The sequence below is a fragment of the Lutra lutra genome, chromosome 6, assembly GCF_902655055.1.
Source record: "Lutra lutra chromosome 6, mLutLut1.2, whole genome shotgun sequence".
NCBI classification, from domain to species: Eukaryota; Metazoa; Chordata; class Mammalia; order Carnivora; family Mustelidae; genus Lutra; species Lutra lutra.
The window spans coordinates 73,725,605-73,750,662 of NC_062283.1; the positions used below are offsets into that span (position 1 = coordinate 73,725,605).

The 25,058-nt window shown below is 36.3% G+C and overlaps 1 protein-coding gene across 1 annotated transcript in view; it reads right to left on the reverse strand.

The window, feature by feature from the left end:
* The window catches only part of TBC1D32 (TBC1 domain family member 32), a 238,219-nt gene extending 227,081 nt beyond the window's left edge, over nt 1-11,138 (reverse strand). The window contains 3 exon segments of the mRNA XM_047733941.1: nt 1,356-1,517; nt 10,673-10,830; nt 11,013-11,138. Coding sequence (XP_047589897.1) covers nt 1,356-1,517; nt 10,673-10,827 — 317 coding nt within the window. The 5' untranslated portion in view covers nt 10,828-10,830; nt 11,013-11,138.
* Nucleotides 11,139-25,058: the final 13,920 nt, after the last annotated feature.

The window sequence follows — 25,058 nt, forward strand, 5'->3', positions numbered from 1 at the left end:
TGAATATAAAGGTAGGAATCTAAATGATGTATATAAGGTAGGACTAAGGGTCATTAAAATCTGTAAGTTTCATCTTAGACATGTTTCCTCCAGGCCTTTTTGAAAACAATAACATGAATTCTTCTGCAAGAAATACCAACAAGCTGTCCACAGAGATAAGAATAATTTTTATTTTTATCTTTTTTAAAGATTTTATTTTTAAGTAATCTCTCCATCGAACGAGAGACTTGAACTCAGAATCCCAAGATTGAGAGTTGCATGCTCCTCTGACTAGCCAGCCAGACACCCCAAGAATAATAATTTTTAAATGTTTAAAAAAAAAAAAAGCTAGAGGCCATACTCTCAATATCAAGACTCAAATGAACTAGTCTTCAACAGTAGCCACTGCAGTTTTGAAAAAGCCAAAGAAAAACAAATATCGTATGGACTATAAACACCATTAAGACTCATTCAATACTCCAAGAAGTCAAAATAAGAAAAAGTTCTAACAGGTAGTGATTAAAAACCACATCAGTTAATAATGAAAATCTACATGGTGAGTAGTTGCACTTACACATATGAGGAATAAATGATAGACCCTACAAATGAATTCTTCTATCTGTAAACTTCTATTCAAAAAATATCAAAATGTTTAATTAAGAAAATAATTCTAATTATTACAGTAAAAATGCTGTTAATAGAGATACTATTGTCTCATCATTAGTCCTAAATAATTTCTGAATCTCACATACCAAGAAAAAAATAATACTCTGCTCAACTTAAAATCTTTCATCTACAACTGACAAAGCAGAAGACAAACACTCATTAAGACACAGAACATCTTTGTGAGGTAATTATAATTGTTTTAATTTTACACATGGATGAACTAAAACACAAGAAAATTAAATGGCTTATTCAGAGATTTTTAAAAATTCCTAATATTCCCAAATAAAACTTTGCTCTTAGCATGAAAATGCTTTTATTTTCTGACTAATAAAATATTTTAATACTCCTTTTAGAATAAATTTAATTAGCACTGCCAGAAATAGATTACTGGAAATTTATATTATCCAAATATGAACATGACTCTGGTTTGTGATTTTTCTTCAAATCAAAAAATAAGAAATCTTGGGGTCCCTGGGTGGCTCAGTCTATTAAGCATCTGCTCTCAGCTCAGGTCATGATCCCAGAGTCCTGGGATGGAGTCCCACATTAGGCTCCCCAGTTAGTGGGGAATCTGCTTCTCTCTCCGCCTGCATTTCCCCCTACTTCTGTGCTCACTTTTGTGCTCCCACTCTCTCTCTCTGACAAATAAATAAATAAAATCTTTAAAAATAAAAAAAGAAAGAAAGAAAATGTTATTGTGGCATACTCACTCTTTAGATTCCTGAATCCTTTTAGTAACATGCTGTACAGCTGTGTCATAGCCAGATTCCTCATCCTGATTCTGATCAGATGTCCATTTTTCCATTTCTTCTTCAATCATAGACCCCAAAGTGTTACATATATGCTGCCGAAGATATTTCACAAATTCATAGCTAAAACAAGTATTTAAAAAATAAATGCAGTAACTATCATGAACTCGCTTAGGAACCATACCCAGGAAAAAATGTTAGCACAGAAATATTTTTAAAATACTCAGATTTCTTCCCTTTAAAGTAGGCTTAAACTTTTCATCCCAAATCATCAAGCTTAACTAGAATTTTATTGCTTTTTTTCTGGGACATTGGCATTTTCTGCATACATTCCATGCCCACTCACTCCATCAGTCCACCCAGTCATCAACACTTGATAACACTGCCTACACATCCTTTGGTTTCATCACCTCTCCTTTTTTTCCACTTCTGTTGGTCAGTACAAAACCACATCACCTCACACAGAGATTACTACTGCGGCCTTCTTGCTCATCTTCTTCCACTGCCCCCTTCCCTCTCATATTTATTCTGAACACTGTAGTTATCTTGGTCCTCAAAAATCACAGCCTTCATTATTTCTGAATTAGAACCACTTTATTCATACCAATACCTCATACCCCATCACATACATAACATCTGAATAAATAGTTGTTGTATTTAAAACTAATTATTGGCTGTCTATTATCCTTCAAATACAACTTCCTTGGCTTGGCATTTAAATGCCTAATCAATCAAGCCCCTTAATTACTGTATCCCCACTTACATGAAGCCACACTCAATTTTCTCCAGAAACCACCATTTTGATTTGCATATAAACAAGGAGGGACTTTAAAGTGATTATCATGAATTAGACACTGCTCTAAGTATTTTATTAATATTGTCTTATTTACCACATGAAATAGGTAAAATAGATGAGGATGCAAACGAAAAGCTAAAAAGCCTTGTCAAATTCACAAGCTACAGGGCGCCTGTGGCTCAGCTGGTTAAGCGGCCCACTCTGAATTTCTGCTCAGGTCATGATTTCTGGGTCCTGGCAGAAAGCCAAGCATCAGGCTCCATGCTCAGCTGGATTCTGTTGGAGGATTTTCTCTCTCCCTCTCCCCCTCCCCCAGCTCCTGTGCACTCTCTCTCTCTCTCTCTCCTCAAATAAATGAACCTTTAAAAAAAATTCACAAACTATTAATTCAAGTCCACCTTAATCCAAAACTCTTGTCAATCCCACAATCCCACACTCACTCAAAAATGGAAAAATTTCAAAAATGTTTAAGAAATAAGATGTTCTGTAGTGCTCAATGGAGATTGGAAATGGAAATAAATGTAACACTCATGTTTTTACCAACTGTATTATTTAAATTTCTTGCATTTAGAGAGGTAAATTTATTATATTTCATTTTCTCAAAATTATAATTCACATTAAATTTAAAAGTGTAATTTACTTAAAAATTTATTTTAAGTTATTCATTGAATTTACTTTTAAATGTTTAATATTTATATTCAATGTTTAAGTAGTAATTCTAAGCTTTAAGAAAATCGGGATCTATTAATGGCAGAAGAAGAAAACATTATTTTGTAAACTTAATGACCTGCAATATTAGATCAAAATGACAAAAACTAATTTTCAGAAATGCTAGAAGAAAAACTTACTGAATCTTGTATCATAGAAAACAGCCTCTAATCATCATTTAAGCAGTTCTGTAGTTTTTGCTTCTTCTGGTGATTCATCATTGCCTTATATTACTTGAAGACCTTCCCTTATATAAGCAAAACTTCCCACCCATTTAAATGTTAACTTATTTATTTGTGTATTTGTAATTATAAACCAAATCTTTGCATATTCTATACAAAATGGCAAAAACTTATACAAGCAAGAAGAATTCAAAGATTAAGATATCAAGAGAATCTTTTAAAGATACTGTTTCACATTCAACAGACCCTATATTTTGCCTCCACAGAGGGACAGGTGGCTCTGAGATTAGAGTTGGCAGATGTGTGTGATGAGATCTGAAGAGCCCAAAAAATACGTTTACCACATCCATCCCACCACAACCAGAAAACCTATAAAGAATCAGATTATCTGAAATTCCAATACCATAAATGTATTATTGTTTCTTTAAAATGTCCTTGTAAATGAAAAAGGATCTAGTAATAGATAATCATTTCAGCCCAATCAGTATGACACCACTGGGTAAAGGAAAAGTGTAATTGGAAGAAAGTGCAAGGAGATGAAAGGTACCTAAAAACAATCTTGATCCTCCTCACAATCCTGCCCTAGGCTAGTCAAACAAGACAGTTTTCCTTCACATCTCTGAAATACTCAGTGAGAAACAAAACATGGGAAAGCCCGAGTTAGTTCTCCGAAACTAAAGGAAGGGCCACTCTGAAGATTAATTCTACATCTCATCATCAACATCTACTATGAAAAGGCAAATGATTCCTTAGTTTGATCAGCCCCATTTCTGTGCCACAAATCTTGAGCAATTATGAGAAATGAATATTTAACTGAGAAATATAACTCCTGTGTTCATGTTGTTTAAAGCCCAAACTATAAGCAACAGAAATGATATTTTTTATAACTAAGGCAGTGAGGACATATGAAAGAAGTCCTTTAACAAAATGTATTCAAAAAGTTGAGAGAAGAGGCACCTGAGTGGCTCAGTCAGTTAAGCACTGCCCTCAGCTCAGGTCATGATTTCAGGGTCCTGGGATGTAGCTGCAAGTTGGGCTACCTGCTCAGCAAGGAGTCTGCTTCTCCCTCTGCCTCTGCCCTTCCCCCCGTTTGTGCTCTCTTTCTCCCTCTAATAAATAAATAAAAATCTTTAAAAGAAAAATTTAAAAGAATATCATTCTAAAATAAAAGACACATTAAAAAAAAAGAAGAAGAAAAACACCTCCCCACTATTTAGCATCATCTATAAATAGCAAATAACAAACATGCTGAGAAAAAGTTAAAACCTCCTCTTTGGGAAGCTGACAAACCACATACTTTTTCCCAATGATATCATTTTTATCTATGACTGCAGTATTAGTTCCCAGAAGACACCATTCAAAATACTTCAAGGTTTTGGTTCATCTTCCAAATTAAATGAATCCAAGAATCCCAAAATTGAATCTTGCCTAATGGGTTACTGCTCTTTTAAGAAAAAACAATCTCCAGGGAGGATAAGGCCCTCTGTCATGTGAGGACTACCAGGCTGCCTATGGCCCTTTGGATACTCTACTGACTCCCTGATCATTGGAAGATTCACATTAGTAAACAGTAATTTCTGCAATCGACCCTTCTCCTCTTTGGGTAAAAAAAAAATCCAAGGCTTCAAATTCTCTTCTGACAATTCATTTTGTATTGGTTTTTTTACCATATGGATTCATGGCAATATCCCATAAAATCCTATAAGGAATGCTGTTTTCTATAGTGGTGCCCATGATAGAAAGTTATTGTTGCTATGGGCTGGGAGAAACACTTCTACAAAATTAAGTACTGTGTTGCCTTCACTGTATTTCTCATTGTATTGGTGCCATTGAGCAGCTCTTAAGTCTACAACTAATCCAAAAGATTGATGATAAGCTCTTTAAATCAACCCATTACATCATTTTTAGAAGTTATCCAGGAGGTGTAGCAATATTCTTATTTTGTATAAAAGCAAAAGCCTGGATGCACAAAAGAAACTTTCCGAAGTTCCCATACTTCTTTTAAAAAAAAAAAAAAAAGGGGGGGGGGGCGCCTGGGTGGCTCAGTGGGTTAAAGCCTCTGCCTTCAGCTCAGGTCATGATCCCAGGGTCCTGGGATTGAGCCCCGCATCGGGCTCTCTGTTCAGTGGAGAGCCTGCTTCCCTTCCTCTCTCTCTGCCTGCCTCTCTGCCTACTTGTGATCTCTGTCTGTCAAATAAGTAAATAAAATCTTTAAAAAAAAAAAAAAAGAAAAAGAAACTTTCCGAAGTTCCCATACTTATTCCAGGAATAGCAAACTAAAATCTTACCAGGGGTAGATAGGTAAAGTCAAGTCAGCCATGTGTAAGAGAGAAAAGAGGCAGGGGTGAAATAAAAGGACATGTCTCAGCTAAAAGGAAAAGCTTCTACATGGCTTTAGCCACTTTTTGCCATTTAGCAGTATTAGCCTAATGTTGATTTTTCCAAGTTTTAAGAAAAGCCAGAAAACTATTTTATATGCCATCTCTCAATTTTTAAATGTTAACTTTTAAAAAAAAAAAAAAAAAAAAACAAAGAAATACATCCACAGACCAAATATGGCCTACAGAATTCAGTTTGACCATTAACATCCACTTACTCCAAGCATTATAAAACCCTTACCATTAAAGATACTGGTGAATCACCTCTGTGTTTAAAATTTCTATTTAAGAAATGTAAAACTTCCTTGAAAAAAATGTACATTCTTAATAATTTATTTTAGATGATACTTATGAAGCTTAATTTAAGTCAATTCTGCTACAATTTAGGTCCTTTCCTCTCAGATTTATTTTTAGCAGACTCCTCTGTGTTAACATTTTCAGATTAACATACCCTAATTGCACTGGAAATATAAGGAATCATCCAGCTTTGCCATGGACTACAATAAATACAACTTCCATTTAAGTCTATTAATATTTCCTTCTTGTTCATCTTAAAATTTTCTAATAGCAAAGTTTCTTATTTTTTTAAAGAACATGATCTATACAATGAATAAATATTATACCTTTAGAAATCTATTAATCCCTTTGCTTCAGGTTTAAGTTCTAAATTTTATACTGGTCAATCTTGTAACCTTAGACAAAACACCTGACCTTGCTAAATTTCAGGTTCCTGCTATGTAACCGTAATGGCAATTCTAATGCAAAAAACTGTTATTTATTACATATAGCTATACTTTGACACTTTTCAAACCAAATATACTATACGTATATTTGACTAACCATTTTGTTACCTTAAAAGTAATTTAATGAGAAAAAATTAAAATCTGGTTTCAAAGATACTATTACCAAATGAATACAAAATATTTTTTACCAAATATCCCTCAAAGAGGTACATTAAAACCTAAAAGTACAGTTGTTTGCTGCTAAGGAAAAATGTGTTCACCTCACCACATTTCAGAAGCAGCTCAATTGAAATACACAGCAATGTGCTTCATCATTTTGCTTTACTACTGATGAATATGAAATTTTTCACATTTACACAGGAAAACTTTACAAAGTTGGCTAAAAGAACAGTCATTGTTTTCAATTTTTCCAGTTTTATTACCTAGATTTTTCCAAGAAAATCAATTATTTTTTCATGATGAAATTCTGACGTGTTCAAAATACACCAAAGTATGCACTGATACACAGAGTATTAATACAACAGAAAAACATTAAAAAATCTGATACAAGTTCATTTCAAGAATGCATTCTCTTAGCTATTTAAAAAAGCAAAAAATTTTCAATCATATATAGAAAAAATTATAGTAATGATATGCTTTAAAAAGAGACTTTATTAGAATAAGTTATGAATTATAATGCTGGTATTTGGAATTCTTATTTCAGAATAAAAAGATTTATTATATGACCCCACCTAACTTTATATATCATATTAGTATATAAAAGGTTATATAATAGAAAGAATGAGTATTTTACATCACCTACAACCTTTTAGATCAAAGAATACGTTTCTGAGTCATGATAAACAATTACTAGAAATTCATTAATTATGAAAGCACACATATAATTCTTAGTAATTTTACTATACATGGATATCACTTTACACAATAGAGGCTTTCTTGAAGTTACCACTTAAACACCCTACAGTTCACTGGTAGATTCTCCTGTGAAACAAAAAGTAAACCTCTGCCAAGCTCCCCCCCCCAAAATTCTGATTCATTTATAAAGAGGCCCAAGCATCAGTATTTTTTTTTTACATGGGGCCCAACTGATTCTGGTGTAGCCAAGACTAAAAACCAGGGCTAATCTGTTTCCTGGGGGCCAGTTTAAGTGTCAAAACCTACACAACACACACACATAATGAAAGCAATGGCCTCATCCCTCCTTTCTCCCCTCCCACAGGCCTCAAATCCTTGCTGCCACTTTCAGAGACAAAGGCGAATCTTGGATCGTTTAGAAAATATATATAGTTTAAGGCAGAAAAATAGAAGTTCTGGAAAGCAGCGATAGTTTAGGAAAACTGCTCATTGGGGCAAACCCCAGAAAGGGCTCTACTGCCTACACTATGGTTTCTTCCCCAAATGACTGTATTTTCCCCCACTTTACTTGATTATACTATCTGAAATTCCATCATGTATGGACTCAATTGTCCTAACCATCTTCCTACAAAAATAGTCTAAAGACACCAGTTTCCCCTGTAAGTCTGTTTAATAAAATTGTTCTGGGGGGGCGCCTGGGTGGCTCAGTGGGTTAAAGCCTCTGCTTTCGGCTCAGGTCATGATCCCAGGGTCCTGGGATCGAGCCCCACATCGGGCTCTCTGCTCAGCAGGAGGCCTGCTTCTCTTCCTCCCTCTCTCTCTCTCTCTCTCTCTGCCTACTTGTGATCTCTGTCTGTCAAATAAATGAATAAAATCTTTTAAAAAAAAATAAATAAAATAAAATAAAATAAAATTGTTCTGGTAGTGGTGCCTGGGTGGCTCAGTGGGTTAAGCCTCTGCCTTCAGCTCAGGTCATGATCTCAGGGTTCTGAGATTGGCCCCGATCAGGCTCTCTGCTTGGCAGGGAGCCTGCTTCCCCCTCTCTCTCTTGCCTGCTTCTCTGCCTACTTGTGATCTCTCTCTCTGTGTCAAATAAATAAATAAAGTCTTTAAAAATAAATAAATAAAATAAAAATAAAATTGTTCTGGCCAATACTAGGACAACATTGGGTGGATTTAAGAAACCAATGTTCTGATAGTGGACATGGGAAGATAGATAATTCTGAAGTAGGAAACACTTTGGGAAGCAAAATGTATCTAAGTGACTCAATAACATAGAATGCGGGGCCCCTGGGTGGCTCAGTGAGTCAATCCTCGGCTTTCAGCTCAGGTCATGATCTCAGGGTCCTGGGATCGATCCCCCGCATCGGGCTCTCTGCTCAGCAGAGAGACTGCTTCCCCTCCTCTCTCTGCCTGCTGCTCTGCCTACTTACGATCTCTCTCCCTCTGTCAAATAAATAAATAAAATCTTTAAAAAATAAAAAAGAAAGAAAGAAAGAACATACAATGTTCAAGAAGAGTTAGGTCAGTGAAAACAAAGATTAAATTATGAGCAACCAGACTAAATCATCTTTAATATCACATCCAACTCTGAACTGTAAGAGTCTAGGGCAACACCAAAGACAAGCATCTCCTCCTCTTTTCCTTTCCCACACAGAGTTCCCTCCTCCTAAGACACAGATCTCCAGTTAGTGAACAAACACATAAATTTTGCCATTTATGCTTTTAAGACTACAAACTACTCAAAATATTTTCAGGATTATAAGTCTTAAAAACTACAAGTCAGTTATAATTTTAGAGTGTCTGGATATTTTTTAGGTAGGCCAAAAGTAAATCTCCTCAGTGAACAGTGAACATTAACCATAAATGTTCATCAGCAGGCATTTAATCCAATGCACTGCTGAAGAGTAAATTACTTTATTACAACAGTCATTAAACTGCTGAGAAGAACAACAATGATCTAACTTTAATTTGAAAAGTACTTTCAGATTGGAGGAGCTGGAACAATACAAGAAAATGTGTAGCCTTAAACATTTACACGAAAAAGAAGAAAAGCTGAAAATTAACGAGCTAACCACTCATCACAGAAGTTTTAGAAGTTTTCCGAAGAAAACATAGGAACAGAATGTAAAAACCATAAAGTATACATGTAATAGAAAGGAAAAACTAACCCAAGAGCTGATTTTTTTAAAAGACGAACAAAATAAGCTCCTAGCAGAAGAGGGAAGGCACCCCCCCAAAAAAAAAGAAGAAAAAGGGGGGCATATAACTACAGATACTAAAAATAATTAAAAAGTTAACAGGATATTAATGAAAAACCATAGAGCAATAAATTTGAAAATCTAGATGAAATAGACAAATGCCCAGAATATGATCCTAGCAAAAACTGACAGTAATTTACAAATTATTTAAACAACTGCTTGCATGTGAAATAAAACCCCAACTTAATGTTTAAGAGTGTCTGTGTGAGATAAATTTGTATTACATGAGTTTACAAACACTATTAATTAAATCTTAATTTGAGAAAGTTGCGATTATTCTACAGTCTACAGCTATTAGCAGTGGATTTAATGAATAAACAAGAAAATCATGGAAATACAAATATATGTATAACCAGCTATATTAGCAAAATTAGTAACCATATTAACAAAAGTTCCACAAGAACAAGAATTCCACACTTTTGAAAAATCCCTTGAGAATCTGGTGAAAACTGTAATTACTCCTATAAAACTGCAAGAAAAAACAAACTTTTACATTAAAGGGCTCAAGGATCCCTTTATGACCATGTAAGAAACGGGTGGAGTTCCAGATAAATACAACTTCCGGGCACTCACAAATCAGTTTAAAGGTAACTGAAGATAAAATTTTCAGTACCATCTCTGTGAGATCAAAATGAAATACACACACTGAATTTAAAATACTGCTACCAATAATAATTAATTAATTGAGATACCTGTAAGAAAACTTTTCAATGGAGAGGATTAAATGAACCAGAACAAAGAAAAAAATCTCCAAAGAAACATAATCTTCCAGAATAATCTCAAATGGTACCTCTCTCATTAAAAACTCCTATGTCTACGGCTCCCAAGCCCACAGTCCCTAGCCCTTCTGTTAAAATTCTGCCATCTATCACAGGCATTGGAGTATGTGGCTTATCCTTTTCTAAGAACTTAAGCTATTCCATAGGACGTTAATAATCTCACTTCAGTATTTCTGCAGTGCTCAGAATGAGCAACTGGTGCAGCCGCTGAAATACCACATAGCAAAGGAACAGAAATCTTGGGAACTCCCTGCTTTCAGGCACTGTGACAGGAATCCCTTGATAGAACATAATCACTCTTAGAAAAACGTGAACAATTTAATTATTGTTACTGTGCTGCCCATAAGGAAAAAAAAAAAGAAGAATTAGAATATGTTGGTGTGGCAAGAGAAACACAGAGGAAGCAGAAGCTTTGAAAGTAAAAAATAAATAATACAAAAATTCGGTAGAATTTTTGAACCTCCAACTTGGGTGCTACTTTTAACAATAATCAAACGAACATTCTTTCTCTAACCACACTTGGACCTTTTCTGGATCAGCTGGCTTGTTTGCTTAAGACATCAAAAGCTATTTTACTTGTGAAAATTTTCATCAGTTTCCTCCAGATGTAAGAGGATTTCCTCGGCGCACTCCAGAGAGGGGGCACCCGTGATCTTCTCCTTCACGCTCAGGAACAGCTGCCTCAGCATCGCCTGCAGCATCACCTCGTCCTCTCCTGAGAAATGGGCCATCCTCTGCAAGAATCAAACGCCGACGCCCATTACTCCAGGCCGGCGCAAATGCTGCGCATTGCGCACGCGCGCCCCCACCCAGCCCAGGCCGGCGCACTACGCCGTTCCCCGGGAGACCACGGCTAGCGCCTGGGGGTGGATCCTCGGCCTGCCCGCGCGTCTTTCCGGAACACAAGTCACCTTACTTTCGGGAAGCAGGGGTGCGCAAGGACCCGCCTTTGGTCCTAGTCGTTGCCGGCTTCTGTACGAATACTGTTCAGGCTGTCCCCGCTAACCGCAAAAGAGAGAGATCCCGGAAGGTTTTGATGGGTGGGCCTGACGGCGGGACGTCAGCGATGCGCGTGACGTCAGCACGTTTGACGGGTTTCCTAGGTGAGAAAGAGTGCCGCTTGGGGACCCGCCGGGCTCTTAGAGAAAGGTTCAGGTGCGCTCGTTGTGCTTAGCCTTGGACTTGTAGATGGGAGGGAACGGAGTACGAAGACAAAGAGTTGAATAAAAGTGAAACTGAAAATAGATTGAAACGTTTTAATTACGTGAATGGTATTGGAATGTTACAATGCTGTTTCTCTTTAACAGCCAGCATCTATTGATTGCTTCCCCTGACCAAGCACCTTACCAGGAACTGTGAAGAAGACGGCCCTCATAATCAGACACAAAAAGAAATCCGCGTTTACACCATAGTGCAATTAAGTGTTAGAGAAGTCCACCAGGTAGGTGTTGTGGAAATCCAGAATCCTCTTTTAACCTCACGGAAGAAGAGTCAGGAAAGAAGCGAAGAGAGGTGTAACATACTCCAGTACTGGAGTTAGTAGGGTTAGAAGGAGGAAGTGAGGAGCCTGAGAAGCAAGTAGTCCACAACTGAAAGGGTCATGTTTGGCACATTTCTGGGTTAGAGATTAATCTTAAAAGTAGCAAGACACAATTGGATTCCATGGTGACACCATGAGGTATTGTATATGAGGAACCTGTGCAGGAAGCAGCAGTGGATAATCATAGACCGTCATCCAGTTTCCAATCTAGATAAATCCTCAGACCATGGTCACATCCAAGGTAAGGAGCCAACCCAACAGAGTATTGGGATCAGATCCTGGTGTCTATGAAGTAGTTCCAAGTCACTGATGAGTGGTTTAATGTCAATGAATTCTCCCTTACCCATCTTAAATTTTGCACTTCTGGTCCAGTAACATCTGAATCAGTTCTCATGTTGGCCAAAATCAGTGATTCCCTTGATGTCCATGCCTTTATTTCCAAAAGTAAAAGTATAATATGTCTTTGCCAACTGTGGCAGCGTGTTTCTTGGTAAAATATATGCTTTATCTTGATTGTCTCACTAATACATTAAAAAAAAAATACTACCAGAGTAGGCACACTTGTAACCTTATTTGTGGGTGAACCTAAAAAAAAACCAATATGTTTGTATGCACGTGTGTGCACATGCACCGAATCACCAGCAATGTGACTGCTACATATCTAGATTAATACAGATGAGTTGTATTGGCACCTCAAACATCAAGATTAACATAGCCGTTGATGATGAGATTTTTCTGAAACAGTAAGCTATTTCTTAAAATTCAGAACAAAATAAAATAATACTTCTTCCTTAATTCACATCGTTTTTGCATTCCTGGATAATTCAGTGTGTTAAAACTGCCAAATATTTTTTTAAAGATTTTATTTATTATTTGACAGAGAGATAGAGAGCATGAGTAGGCAGAGCAGCAGGCAGAGGGAGAGGGAGAAGCCCAGGCTCTCTGCTGAGCACGGAGCCTGATGCAGGGTTCAACTCCAGGACCCTGAGATCATGACCTGAGCCAAAGGCAGCTGCCCAACCGACTGAGCCACCCAGGTTCTCCTGCCAAATATTTTTATATAAAATGGAATTCATGCCTATACTCAAATACTTTCTAAAGAGTTTTTTTCATTTACTTGAATGTCCTGCAGGATCACTGAAGGTAATATAGGAAGCAGAACAATTCTTTTATGTGGGAGATTGTCCTGTGTGTAATTCAAGATGTTCAACATCTCTAGCTCACATTACGAATGACAGTAACTGCCATCTAATCATTGTGATAACAAACATGTCCCCATGTATTTATAAAATGTCTTCTTGGGAAGCAGGGATAATTTGAACAACAGATTGAGAACCACCATTCTAAAGGATAAAACTTGGGAAAAAGAAAAAAAAACCTTAATAGAATACCTGAGATGCAAGAAAAGAAGATGGCCAAACAGCAAATGAGAGTGGTAATACATTTAAGTAAATCTCAACAAATATTGTTTGTATAAAATAATAATAACCTATAATATTCTAATTTGTGAAGGTAAAACACATAGCACTAAAATACTATAAACAGTCATGTAAAGTAGGAAGTCATGGTAGGTTGAAGTATTCTGTAATTCTTGTATTTAAAATGTAACCATTACAAAATTAGAAATAAAGAATTTAAATTTAAAAAATGGAAGGAAAAATGAAATAAGGAAAGAAAAGCAAAAAGTCCCAATCAACTAAAAAAAAAAAAAAAAGTCAAGAAAGAAAAGCATAAAAAAAGGGAAAAAATTAAAATATACAAAGATACCCAATAGAAAAAATCCAAATACTGATAAATTTAAATAAACTCAGCCCTCCTCTTATAGGAATGGTCAGACTGGATATCTATAGGGGAACCTGGGTGGCTCCGTCAAGTGTCTAACTCTTTGTTGTGGGATTGAACAGTAGGCTCCCTGCTCAGTGGGGAGTCTGCTTTTGTTTCTCTCCCTCTGCCCCTTCCTCCACTTACACGTTCTCTTCTCAAATAAATAAATTTTAAAAAATAATAAAATCAGCTATATGCTATTTATCAAAATCCTAAAAACAGAAAAATTAGGACCAAAAAGGTGGCGGATGATAAATCAGATGAATATTGTCCAAAAGAAAGCTGTTGAGGTTATATTTGTGTCAACAAAAGTAAAACTTAAGAAAAAAATATGTTAGGAATATAGCATGCCACTTCACAATTTTTAGAACACTATTTAATTCAACAGGAAGATAAAATTTTTAACTTCAAGCAAAATTCTTAATCTCTCTGTAAGAGGCACTTCGAAGTTGAATACCTAAGAATACCTAAGATCTACTTTTTAGGTTTGCTTTTTCAGATTATAAGAAACAGAAAAAATTGCCTCACCAAAGTTAGTGTTTATGAAGAACTGAAATATTATTTATCATTGTTAAAGATACAAAAACCTCTCAAGATAGCCCAAAACTGTAATAGCAACCTAATTACCTTGTTGTCCATATTATAATAACCCTATCATTTTCATAATTCAATTTGTCTCTTTATCATCTTTTCTCAATGCCACCTTCATTTAAAACTCCCTAACGCAAGCCATAAGAGACCCTTAATTACAGAGAACAAACTGAGGGTTGAAGGAGGGGAGGTAGATGGGGGAATGGACTAAATGGGTGATGGTCATTAAGGAGGGCACTTGTTGGAATGAGCACTGGGAATTATATGTGGGTGATGAATGACTGGATTCTGCTCCTGAAACCAGTGATGCACTGTATGTTAACTAACTTGAATTTGAAATAAATAAATAAATAACTCCCTAAGACACTATACAGGATGCCTTGATGCACAGCCATATCCCTTCAGGACAAAGCACTTATTCCCGCATATCTCTGGAGTGTTGGCTGCAGATATTTTACAACTGAATCCCTCTTCAGGAATTGCCGTGGAATAAGGAAGTGGTCATGCTCAAAGTCATGCTACCTCCCTGAGGAAGGCTCATGTCTGATGACTGGTCAATGTGTTATCTAATCAGCCATCCTTTTTGTCTCAATTGGAACAACTCTGAAGCATCCGAGTTTCAGAACTCCTCATGTGATTCCTGAAGCCTCTGTTGCAAGGGCATTACAGTTGAACTTCTTATTCCTAATTTTACTTCTCAGAGTTCTACCAGATACTGTCTCCAAGGACACACACTAATACATCTGCATACAGAGGTCAGATTCCTGGAGTCTGTTTCCAGAGGAATGCTATTGGCTACAGAATCTAATTGACTGGGTCAATTAGATACTATGCCATTCTCCAACACATATTGTTCCTAATAGGATGAGTTTCTGATGATGGCATAAACTGCTGGTCTTCCTTATGTCCGTGGACTTTTGATAAGGCACTGAGTTTTGTTCCAAACATGCATGGCCCCAGGAGCAAGGTCAATTACCTAAAACATGGTTTTTACATGTTTGCTTTGACTAAAAACAAAAGCTATACTGTGAGCATAAAAGGTGCTTGGGACTCATGGACTTGCAATGAAATAACAAATGTAAAAGACTAACAAAGGCCTTAAATTTGGGGAAAGTGTTGTTGCCCATTTCTACAGCTTTGAATTGAATGTTTTCATAGAACTTGGTCAGGTCCATCTTACATAATCTAATAAAAGAGTAAATCATTTCAAACTTTTAAAGTTTTGAAATTGTCTCTTTTTTTCCTAGACAATAATCAGAAAGAAATGATATAAATCTCTAACATTGCTATTAAAGCCTTCTTTATATCTGGGATTTCCCATTTCAGAGTGAACTTTGCTTTTTCCCCAGAAGGATATTGTCATTTGATATAAAAACCAAAGTCTTCCTAATGAAAAATTCTTCCAGAAGTCTCATGTGGCATTTGGCCATTTACCCAAAATATAAGTGTTTAACATTGAAGGTATGCTCTAATATCTGGATAAAGAATTTGAATTAGTATGGTTATCTATTTTTCCCTATATACAGGGTTCTGTATATAGGTACTGATTCGACCTAATTTGGCCTAAAGAATATTCTGACTTTGTCTTTGAGCTATGGTCCAATTCTACCAATTCTTTTAACAGTATGTGAGTAAGACAAGAGGCTCTCTTTGAGTTGGGAGAGGGGGGTGGGGTTATGGACATTGGGGAGGGTATGTGCTAAGGTGAGTGCTGTGAAGTGTGTAAACCTGGCGATTCACAGACCTGTACCCCTGGGGATAAAAATATATGTTTATAAAAAATTAAAAAATTAAAAAAAAAGAAGCTCTCTTTGAGGGCAGGGTTATAATACATTCACTCTCAAGTATAACGGAACATTTGCTTTTGAAGATTTGATTTAACACAGTTTTTAAATACTCTGCCCAACTCTTTGTTTTAAAAGCATATTACCAGCCCACAGCCAAAGGTTTTTTTACATAAGAATTATAGATGAGCTACTCTAAGTCATTCCTCTAAATATATGGCATATGTTCATAGGAATAATACCTATTAATAGAGTAACATTTGGTCATTTTCAGACTTGACTTCAGATTTCAGAGTCCATATATATCTCGTATTAGTTTAGGTTACAATATAAGCCACTGTAAAAGAAAGGGGGGGAGGAGCAAAAATAAAGTTGTTTAAGCAAGAAAGGAGCTTATTTATCTCTTATATTGCCATCCAAATGTAGTAAATCCCAGATTGGTAGGGCAGCTTTGTCATCATCAAGAATTTTTCATCTTTGGGCCCAAGGTGGCTTCTCCACCTTCCATGACTACATCTGTTTCTCAGCCTATAGAGAAAAGAAATGGGCAAAAGCATCACCAGAAAGTGACATACATCACTTCTGTTTACATCTCATTAGCTAAGATGCAGTTATATGAACACTGGTGGCTGCAGCAGGGATAAGAAGTGAAGTCTTTGACTCACTAAGAAAAACTAAGGGCTTCAATTACTAAGAGAAGAAAGAATAGATATTGGTGGATAGCTAGCAGTATCTGCCACATATCCCTGTGGTAATAGTGTTCTGACTTCCCAAGTTGTACACATTTTTAGTAAAGGGCTAAATCAGGCACAATTCAGGTTAGGAAACTCTAGGTATTTTAAGAAGTACAGGTATTTAGGAATTTACAAAATTACTAGGAAGGCAGTAATTACTGAGTTATTAGACAGTTAATTACTGAGCTATTACTCAGTAATTATGGAGACTCCAGAAATTATTCTTAGAGCACTACATAACTGATCCTGCAGTAAAAATACTACTTCTGAACTACCATGGAACTATTCATTTGTGAACACAGAGCAACAGCCAAATTCAAGGATAGGAGACCCAAGTCTGGAAGCCATTATGATCTGCACAAATGCCCATTAAATCCCACAGAGCCATTTACTGAGCACTGAAATACAGCCACCATCTCCACTGAAATTGTTTCAAACACCATAGGAAACTGGAGATAAGATTGTGAAATGCTACTACAGAAAATGTTACATTTCCATGACCATGTTTACCAACACACACACAACCAAGAAAAGACATAAAACATTTGGGTTACCTTCCAAATTATTCAAGTGCACTTAATTTGCAGAAACTAATGCACAACAAGAACAAGCTGCAAAGGAGTCTAAAAACATCATTGATAGTATAACAACTTTTATAGAATAGAAAGGCATAGTAGGAATGTGGATTTGAAGATGAGCAAGTCAAAAACCCACCACTGTGGCAAGCAGCACCATATAATCTGGGAAAGAAATTGATCATCCATGAATAGTGCTCTACAAGAACACAATTTAAACTCCCACAAATGACTGACTGACTAAATATTTTTGTACTTATTCAACTAGTCAAATTCTACCTATTGGTTGTAAGCTTTCACCTTTGACATGATCTCTTATCTTCTGACATACCTATAACTACCAATTTTTAAAAATTAGAGTATGCTAAACAAATAGTGAATTATATCACTCATAGGTTATTCATAACATTCCTTTGCCCTTATTGGCTTTAGTGCTCAGCATATAATTTCATATTCCTAGACATGTTCAAAACTGAGAAATATTAAGCCAATGGAATGAAAATAAGATCAGCCAGTGGTGACTGATACCATTCTGTCAATAGAAGCATTTCTTTCAAACAAATACATAATCCTAAAAAAAAGAATGATACTCAAAACCAAGTGAAATGTAACTTATTACTACATAGTACTATTTATGGTTATATAATAATGAATAACAATGAGCTATTACATATTTCTAAGGTGCTTTTTGTTTTACCAAACACTATTCTAAATAATTCAAGTAATGTTTAATTGGTGTGTTTATATAGTGTACTGAAAACTCAAATCAGAATGCCTATAAAATGATATTAATTTGTCCAGGATTCCCTCCAACCCACCAGGAAAAAATACTAATTGACTTGAATGAGTAATTAATTTCAAGGCTCATGCATTCCCTGATTAGCCCAAGTGTACTAGAACTCAGTAGGGAAACAAGTTGGAGGAATCTTTGGATAGTTAATTCTCAAAAACATATAGTCATTTAGAATATTAGAAACCAAGATTATATAGTATATCATAAGAATAAAACTTTATCCTGCAGACAATGGCTCCACTAAAAATTTTTTAGCAAAAAATAAGGTAATTGCTATTTTTTTTTCTTTACTATAGAATTCTCTACCTTGTCACAAATTTGGGGGAAATAGCCTCTCATTTTCTAAAATTTTTTCCTCTTTTTAAAATTGATGTATAATTGACATATAACACTATATTTGTTTTATGTGTCTCTCATTTCTGAATCACGTAAGGAAGATGCTCCCTTTCTCAACCCCAGACAGACATAGGCAGTTGACTCAGCCTGAGCTTATCAGTTGCTACCATGTGAATTTTGTTAGTAATACAGGGGAAAGGATTGCTGTCTCCTCTGCTTACCTCTCCTAAGCATAGTTTACTACAGGGATTCCTTTTCAAATTACACAAAATACACACATCACACACCACACCATCCCAATCAAATGAAAAAAAGTAAATGGAAAAACCATGGGAAAGAGCAAGATTAAAACAATGCTCATAAAGCATCAAATACATTAAGCATAATAAACATTGTCAATGGCTTTCTAACGTATAAAAACCGTCTTACCTAAAGATGGCAGTAATATGCAAAGACTATTACACAAATTTCAATAACAAAAAGTTTTACTGAAATTCCATGACCCACCGTATATAATGAAATGCAAAATAAATATAACTAGCCATGCAGCTAAATTTTATATCACTGTAAACTTTTAATAAGATTGTTAATACTTAACATTGCTTTCCTATGGGATATTTTTTAGAGTGTAAAGAATAGCCAATAATATTAAAACCAAGAAGTAATTTATAAAGTACTTCTCTGAATATTAGAAAATTCAAATTAGTGATATAGTGAAATATTAAAATTAAGAAGTGAAAATGTTATGTAATAATTAATAATAGGACACAAGAAGTAATCTTCAGCCACACTGGCAATATTTTTTAAAAAAACGCAAACTAAAACAAGGTAACCACTTTAAATTTATAAAATTAGCATAGTTTTAGAGCATGTACATATTTAGCATTGAATAATATGCAACAAAATAAATACTCTTCTATGGTATTCCTTTATAGTAATCTCTTTTATTAGTTGTACAAATGGGCAAAATCTTGGAAAGGAAACTGGCAATATGTATCAAGAACTTTTGATTCAGTAACTCCATTTCTAGGAATCTACTCCAAAAATGGATTTATTATAAGGATGTTTACAGACAGGTTATTTGTATTTTTAAGAAATTGGAAAACCTCCTAAAGTTAAATAAATTATGGTGCAGCCATATGTTATTAATGTCAACCATTTTGAAAATGTTTCGTGGGCACCTGGATGGCTCAGTCAGTTGAGCAACCAACTCTTGGTTTCCAGCTTAGGTGGTGATCTCAGTGTGGTGGGATCGGATCATGGGATCAGGTTGAGGGTGGGGCCCTGTGTCAGGTTCTACACTCAGCGTGGAGTCTGCTTGTCACTTCTCTTCTCCCCCTGCTCTCTCTCAAATAAATAAATAAATAAATAAAATCTTTTAAAAATAAAAAAAAAATGCTTCCTGTGAATGTTTAATACTTAGAAATATTCACATTTTAAGTGGAAAAATTTTAACCTAAAATGTATATATTCACTCAGTATTTATTTTCTCTAATCTTAAAGGCATGATTATGTACTTGTCAATACGTACACATGTACATTTCACAATTATGTGTGAAAATTTCTTCTACCACAATTGTGATATTAGTATATATAATGCTAGACCTAACAAGATCTTAGTACAGGAAGTATAAGTGTACTAAATCCTCAGGCACCATAGAAGAAAGAAGCCAATGGACTATCTCTAAAGTTGATAAGTTGCTAAAAAAATGACATAGCTGTATTATATTGAACTAATAAGAAAACTATCAAGATAATTAAAAGCAAACATTTGAGTATGGTTGCCTCTAAGAAGTTGAAGTGCAATGGAGTTGAGGCAGCAATGAGGCAGAAGGGTTTGCTTTTTGTTATAAGCCGTACTATACTATTTGATTTTTATTAATGTATATACTTTCAGTTTATTTATTTATTTTATTTATTTTTCCAATTTGTTTTTGGAGACAGAGCACATGAGAGTGAGCAGAGGTGGGGGAGAAGGGGCAGAAGGAGAGGGAAAGAGAGAAGCTTTAGCAGGCTCCATGCCCAGTGCAGGGCCCAATGTGGGGCTCAGTCTCAACCCTGAGATGATGACCTGAGCCAAAAAGAGTCAAATGCTTAACCAACTGAGCCACCCAGGATCCCCAGGAAACATTTCTTAAATGTTTCATTTTATAAATAGAATGCCTTTTTAAATGTTGATAGTACACGGGGCCCAATAAATAGCTCCCCGCTTTCCCACCCAAGATCAGAACTGAGAGGTCAACATAGGAGTCAGATAGCTAGGGATAAACATCAACTTCATTAGAAGGTTAATTGAAAGGGGCACCTGGCTAGTTCAGTTGGTGGAGCATCTCTGGGTTGTGAGTTCAAATCCATGTTGGGTGGTAGAGATTCCTTAAAAATAAAATCTTTAGGAAAAAAAAATGTTAACTGAAGATGTAACATATATATGTCATAACAGGCTTGCTAATATTACATCACTAAATTTGCCTTTACCTGCCCAGTCACTTGTATAGCTACAAAATAACAGGCCACACCCACAGAAGAAAGCGGAGAGAAAAGCGCATACATCCTACACATAGGCTAAGACTAAAAATCAAAAAGAAGGTAGTTGAGCAAATGCACTTGGTTTCTTCTCTCAGAGTCACTGATCATTTCCATAAAATTACTCACTAGCCATCTACTAATCAAACATATATATATCTGCCATGTGCGAGGTACTTTGCTACATGCTATGCTAAGACCAGTAAGCAATAAAATTGGTAAGACAAGACTACTATATTCGGCTCAAAATCAGTGAGAAAGACATGTACCATGTAAGGGAGACATGTATGCAAATAATTAGACAAGATGCTACATACCACCTTGAATAATTCCATACAGTTCTAAGAATCTGTGTTTGGGGTGCCTGGGTGGCTCAGTTGGTTAAGTGTCTGCCTTTGGCTCAGGTCATGATCAAATGATCAAATCCTGAGATGGAGCCCTACATCGGGCTCCCTGCTCAGCAGGAGTCTGCTTCTCCCTCTACCCCTCACCCCACTCCAGTCTTTCTCACTCTCTCACTCTCTCTCTCTCTCAAATAAATAAATAAGATAAAAATATGTGTTTGGGGATATCTTTCAGTTCCTCAATTATTTATCCATATAAAGATAGCAGTTTTGTTGATTTTCCTTTAATCTTGGCATATAATATTTGCATTATGTAAGTAAAATTGTAATAGTCTAAATTCTTCACATGCCTGTATTTATCCCTTTATTACTATTTTTAATACCTTTATTACTTTTGAAATCTGTTTTCCAGGCCAGTTTCTTTGTATAAAGATTTCAATAGCCTCTGTGTTCTGTAATATTTAATATTTTAGTGGCAGTTTTCAAATTTATTGATATGTATCTCAACAATAAAATTGGTCAGATTCTTTCATTTCCCAGGTATTTTCCTGTTGATATGGAATATAAGCATTAGAAAAATGTGTTTTAAAGATATCAAGATCCTAAAATAAAATTTGAATTGAAAGAGATAATCTATATTTTTTAAAGATTTTATTTACTTGAGAGAGAGAGACAGAGAGCCTGAGAGAGAGCACAAGCAGGGTGGAGGGACAGAGGGAGAGGGAGAATCTGACTCGGGGCTTGATTCCAGGACCCCAGATCATGACCTGGCTAAAGGCAGACACTTAACCAACTGAGCCACCCAGGTGTCCCAAAAGGTAATCGATTTAACAGAATTTGATGACTCAAGGTTTTCTGAAAATTTAATAATCTTGTTTCTAATATAGATATAAAAAATTGCTAATATAACCCAATAATACTCACAATATTCTAGTGAATTACAAAGCTATAGTAAAATGTCAAGGTGCTGTTAGACTATCAACACTAAGCACTAAGTAATTTTTTTTTATTTTTTTTTATTTTTTTTTTAAAGATTTTATTTATTTATTTGACAGACAGAAATCACAAGTAGGCAGAGAGGCCGGCAGAGAGAGAGAGGGAGGAGCAGGCTTCCCGCTGAGCAGAGAGCCCAATGCAGGGCTCGATCCCAGGACCCTGGGATCATGACCTGAGCCGAAGGCAGAGGCTTTAACCCACTGAGCCACCCAGGCGTTCCAGCACTAAGTAATTTTTAAAGCCTTTTTTTTTTTCATCATTTCAAGAAACTTATTTTGCTATTAAGCAAGGTAACCTGGATGATGTACATTTGTACATGTACTAGAAACATCCTATAATACAGAAACATTTTATAGAAAAAATTTTATGAATTTTTTTTAAAGATTTTATTTATTTGACAGGCAGAGAGGCAGGCAGAGAGAGAGCAGAGGAAGAGAGCCTGATGTGGGGTTCAATTCCAGGACCCCAGGATCACGACCTGAGCTGAAGGCAGAGGCTTAACCCACTGAGCCACCCAGGCACCCCCATGAATTTTTATTATGTAAAATTATTTGGCCTGTTAAATATGGCAACTTGAACACATGCATTTATTTCTACTCTATCCAGAAATCCTACTAAAATGATGATGAGGAAATACAAGAGCCATAAGAGCCATAAATTCACAAGAACAAAGAAAATGTTGAGAAGAAATAACAGAGAATTTGCTTTGTTCAAATGTGGAGACTATAGTGAGGGCTTACCTACTCTGACAGCCAACCGTTCTGGGAAGAATTGTTACCAGTTGTGGGTACAGATTTGGCTTGAAATCTCACCTTATCCTATGCAAGGAAGCATATTTTAAGAATACTATGGCTCATGTAGATAAGAATTATCGAGAAGTCAAGCTATATATAAAAGAGGACAAGAGTTGGGTGGAGGCCTTATTTGTGTTCTGAGTGAGTTTACTGATAATGGATTTTTGATAAGTCAAGCTTCCTTATGCAGCAAGAGACAGGAAGAACGTTTTTGTGTCCTCTGAATGTAAGTGAGGATTCATCCTGAAATCAGTCCTCATCAGACATAAGGTGATATATTCAGAGGAAAAGTCTGGTGTGCAAGGAATATAGACATGAGTTTACTGAGATGTCAAGGGCACGCTAACTTGAGAGAGAGAAACTCTGTTTTAGAAGGTGAAATGAGTCAGAAGATAGAGCTCACCAAACTCAAGCAGCTACACCCTACAAAGACTTAATGATCCGGGCGCCTGGGTGGCTCAGTGGGTTAAGCCGCTGCCTTCAGCTCAGGTCATGATCTCAGGGTCCTGGGATTGAGTCCCGCATCGGGCTCTCTGCTCAGCGGGGAGCCTGCTTCCCTCTCTCTCTCTGCCTGCCTCTCCATCTACTTGTGATCTCTCTGTCAAATAAATAAATAAAAACAAAAATCTAAAAAAAAAAATAAAAAAGACTTAATGATCCATGATTTTAAACACCAAGTATACTATGATGACGCTCTAGCTTTTATCACCAGCCCTAACATACCACTTGTACTGTAGATTCTTATATATAACTGCCTGTTGAACATTTCCATTCATATAGATGATAGGACTCTCACAGTTTAACATTTCCAAAGCCAACTTTTGAAAATACTTTTGAAAAGTATTTTCAAAGCCAACTTTTTTTTTTAAGATTTTATTTATATATTTGACACGTAGAGATTACAAGTAGGCGAGAGGCAGGCAGAGAGAGAGAGAGGAGGAAGCAGGGTCCCTGCTGAGCAGAGAGCCCAATGTGGGGCTTGATCTCAGGACCCTAGGATCATGACCTGAGCCAAAGGCAGAGGCTTAACCCACTGAGCCACCCAGAGGCCCCCAAAGCCAACTTTTTGAAAATACTCTGCTTCTCTCTCCCACCTAAGTAAAGGACCCACCCTTGTTTCCAATTGCTTAGCCTAAAATTTTGAAATCATCCTTGATTCATTTCTTAACATTATATTCCATACACACTCAGGCTATCAGGAAATTCTGCCTGCTCCACTATCAGTCATGTCCAGAATTTCTCCAGTTCTTAGCACATCCAGTGACACCACCCCAAGTCAGGACACCATCAATTCTCTCTCCAATTTCATCTCCATCTAGTCTTCCTCCACCCTCCCCTAGTCACTCCCATACTTACAGTCTTCCTTGCTATTTTTAAAACACAGTAAGCATTCTCTTCTCTTCAGGCCATTGTGTTTTGGTTCCTCCCGCTTGAATAGTCTTCCTTTCACATATACTTGTAGCTGATTCTTTCACTTCAGCTCTCTGCCCAAATATCAGGAAAACAAAGAGAGATCTTTTACTGACTACCTTATATTAAAAAAAATAAACTTAATATCATTTCATAATCATTTTTCACAAAGTTCTTTCCAGTCTTTAGAAAGTCTGATTACTTCCTGAGCAGTGAGGGATCATGCAAAAACTTTCAACCCTTGGGATGCCTGCGTAGTTCAGTTGGTTGAACATCTGCCTTTGGCTCAGGTCATGATGGCGGGGTCGTGGGATCAAATCGAGTCCCACGTGGGGCTCGCTGCTCAGGGCAGGAGCCTGCTTCTCCCTCTTCCTCTTCCCTTCCCCCCACCCCTGCTCCTACTCTCTCTTGTGCATTCTCTCTTTCCAATAAACAAATTAATCAAATTAAAAAAAAAACTTTCAACTCTCTAAAAACTTTAATAATGATTTTTTTACTTCACTTTGGAATGTCTTATCTATTATAAATAGTTGTCTCAGTAGCAATTTCCAGTTCCACATCCTACTACATCCTACTACTCTAGCTCTATAGAGTCAGAGACATTATCTCCTTTTCATCGAAAGAACTACAGTATCCCTAATACTGCCTGGCACATAGCTTTCTAGGATATTTGTTCAATGGATGAATGAATGAATGAACAGATAAGAGAGGTGAGGGA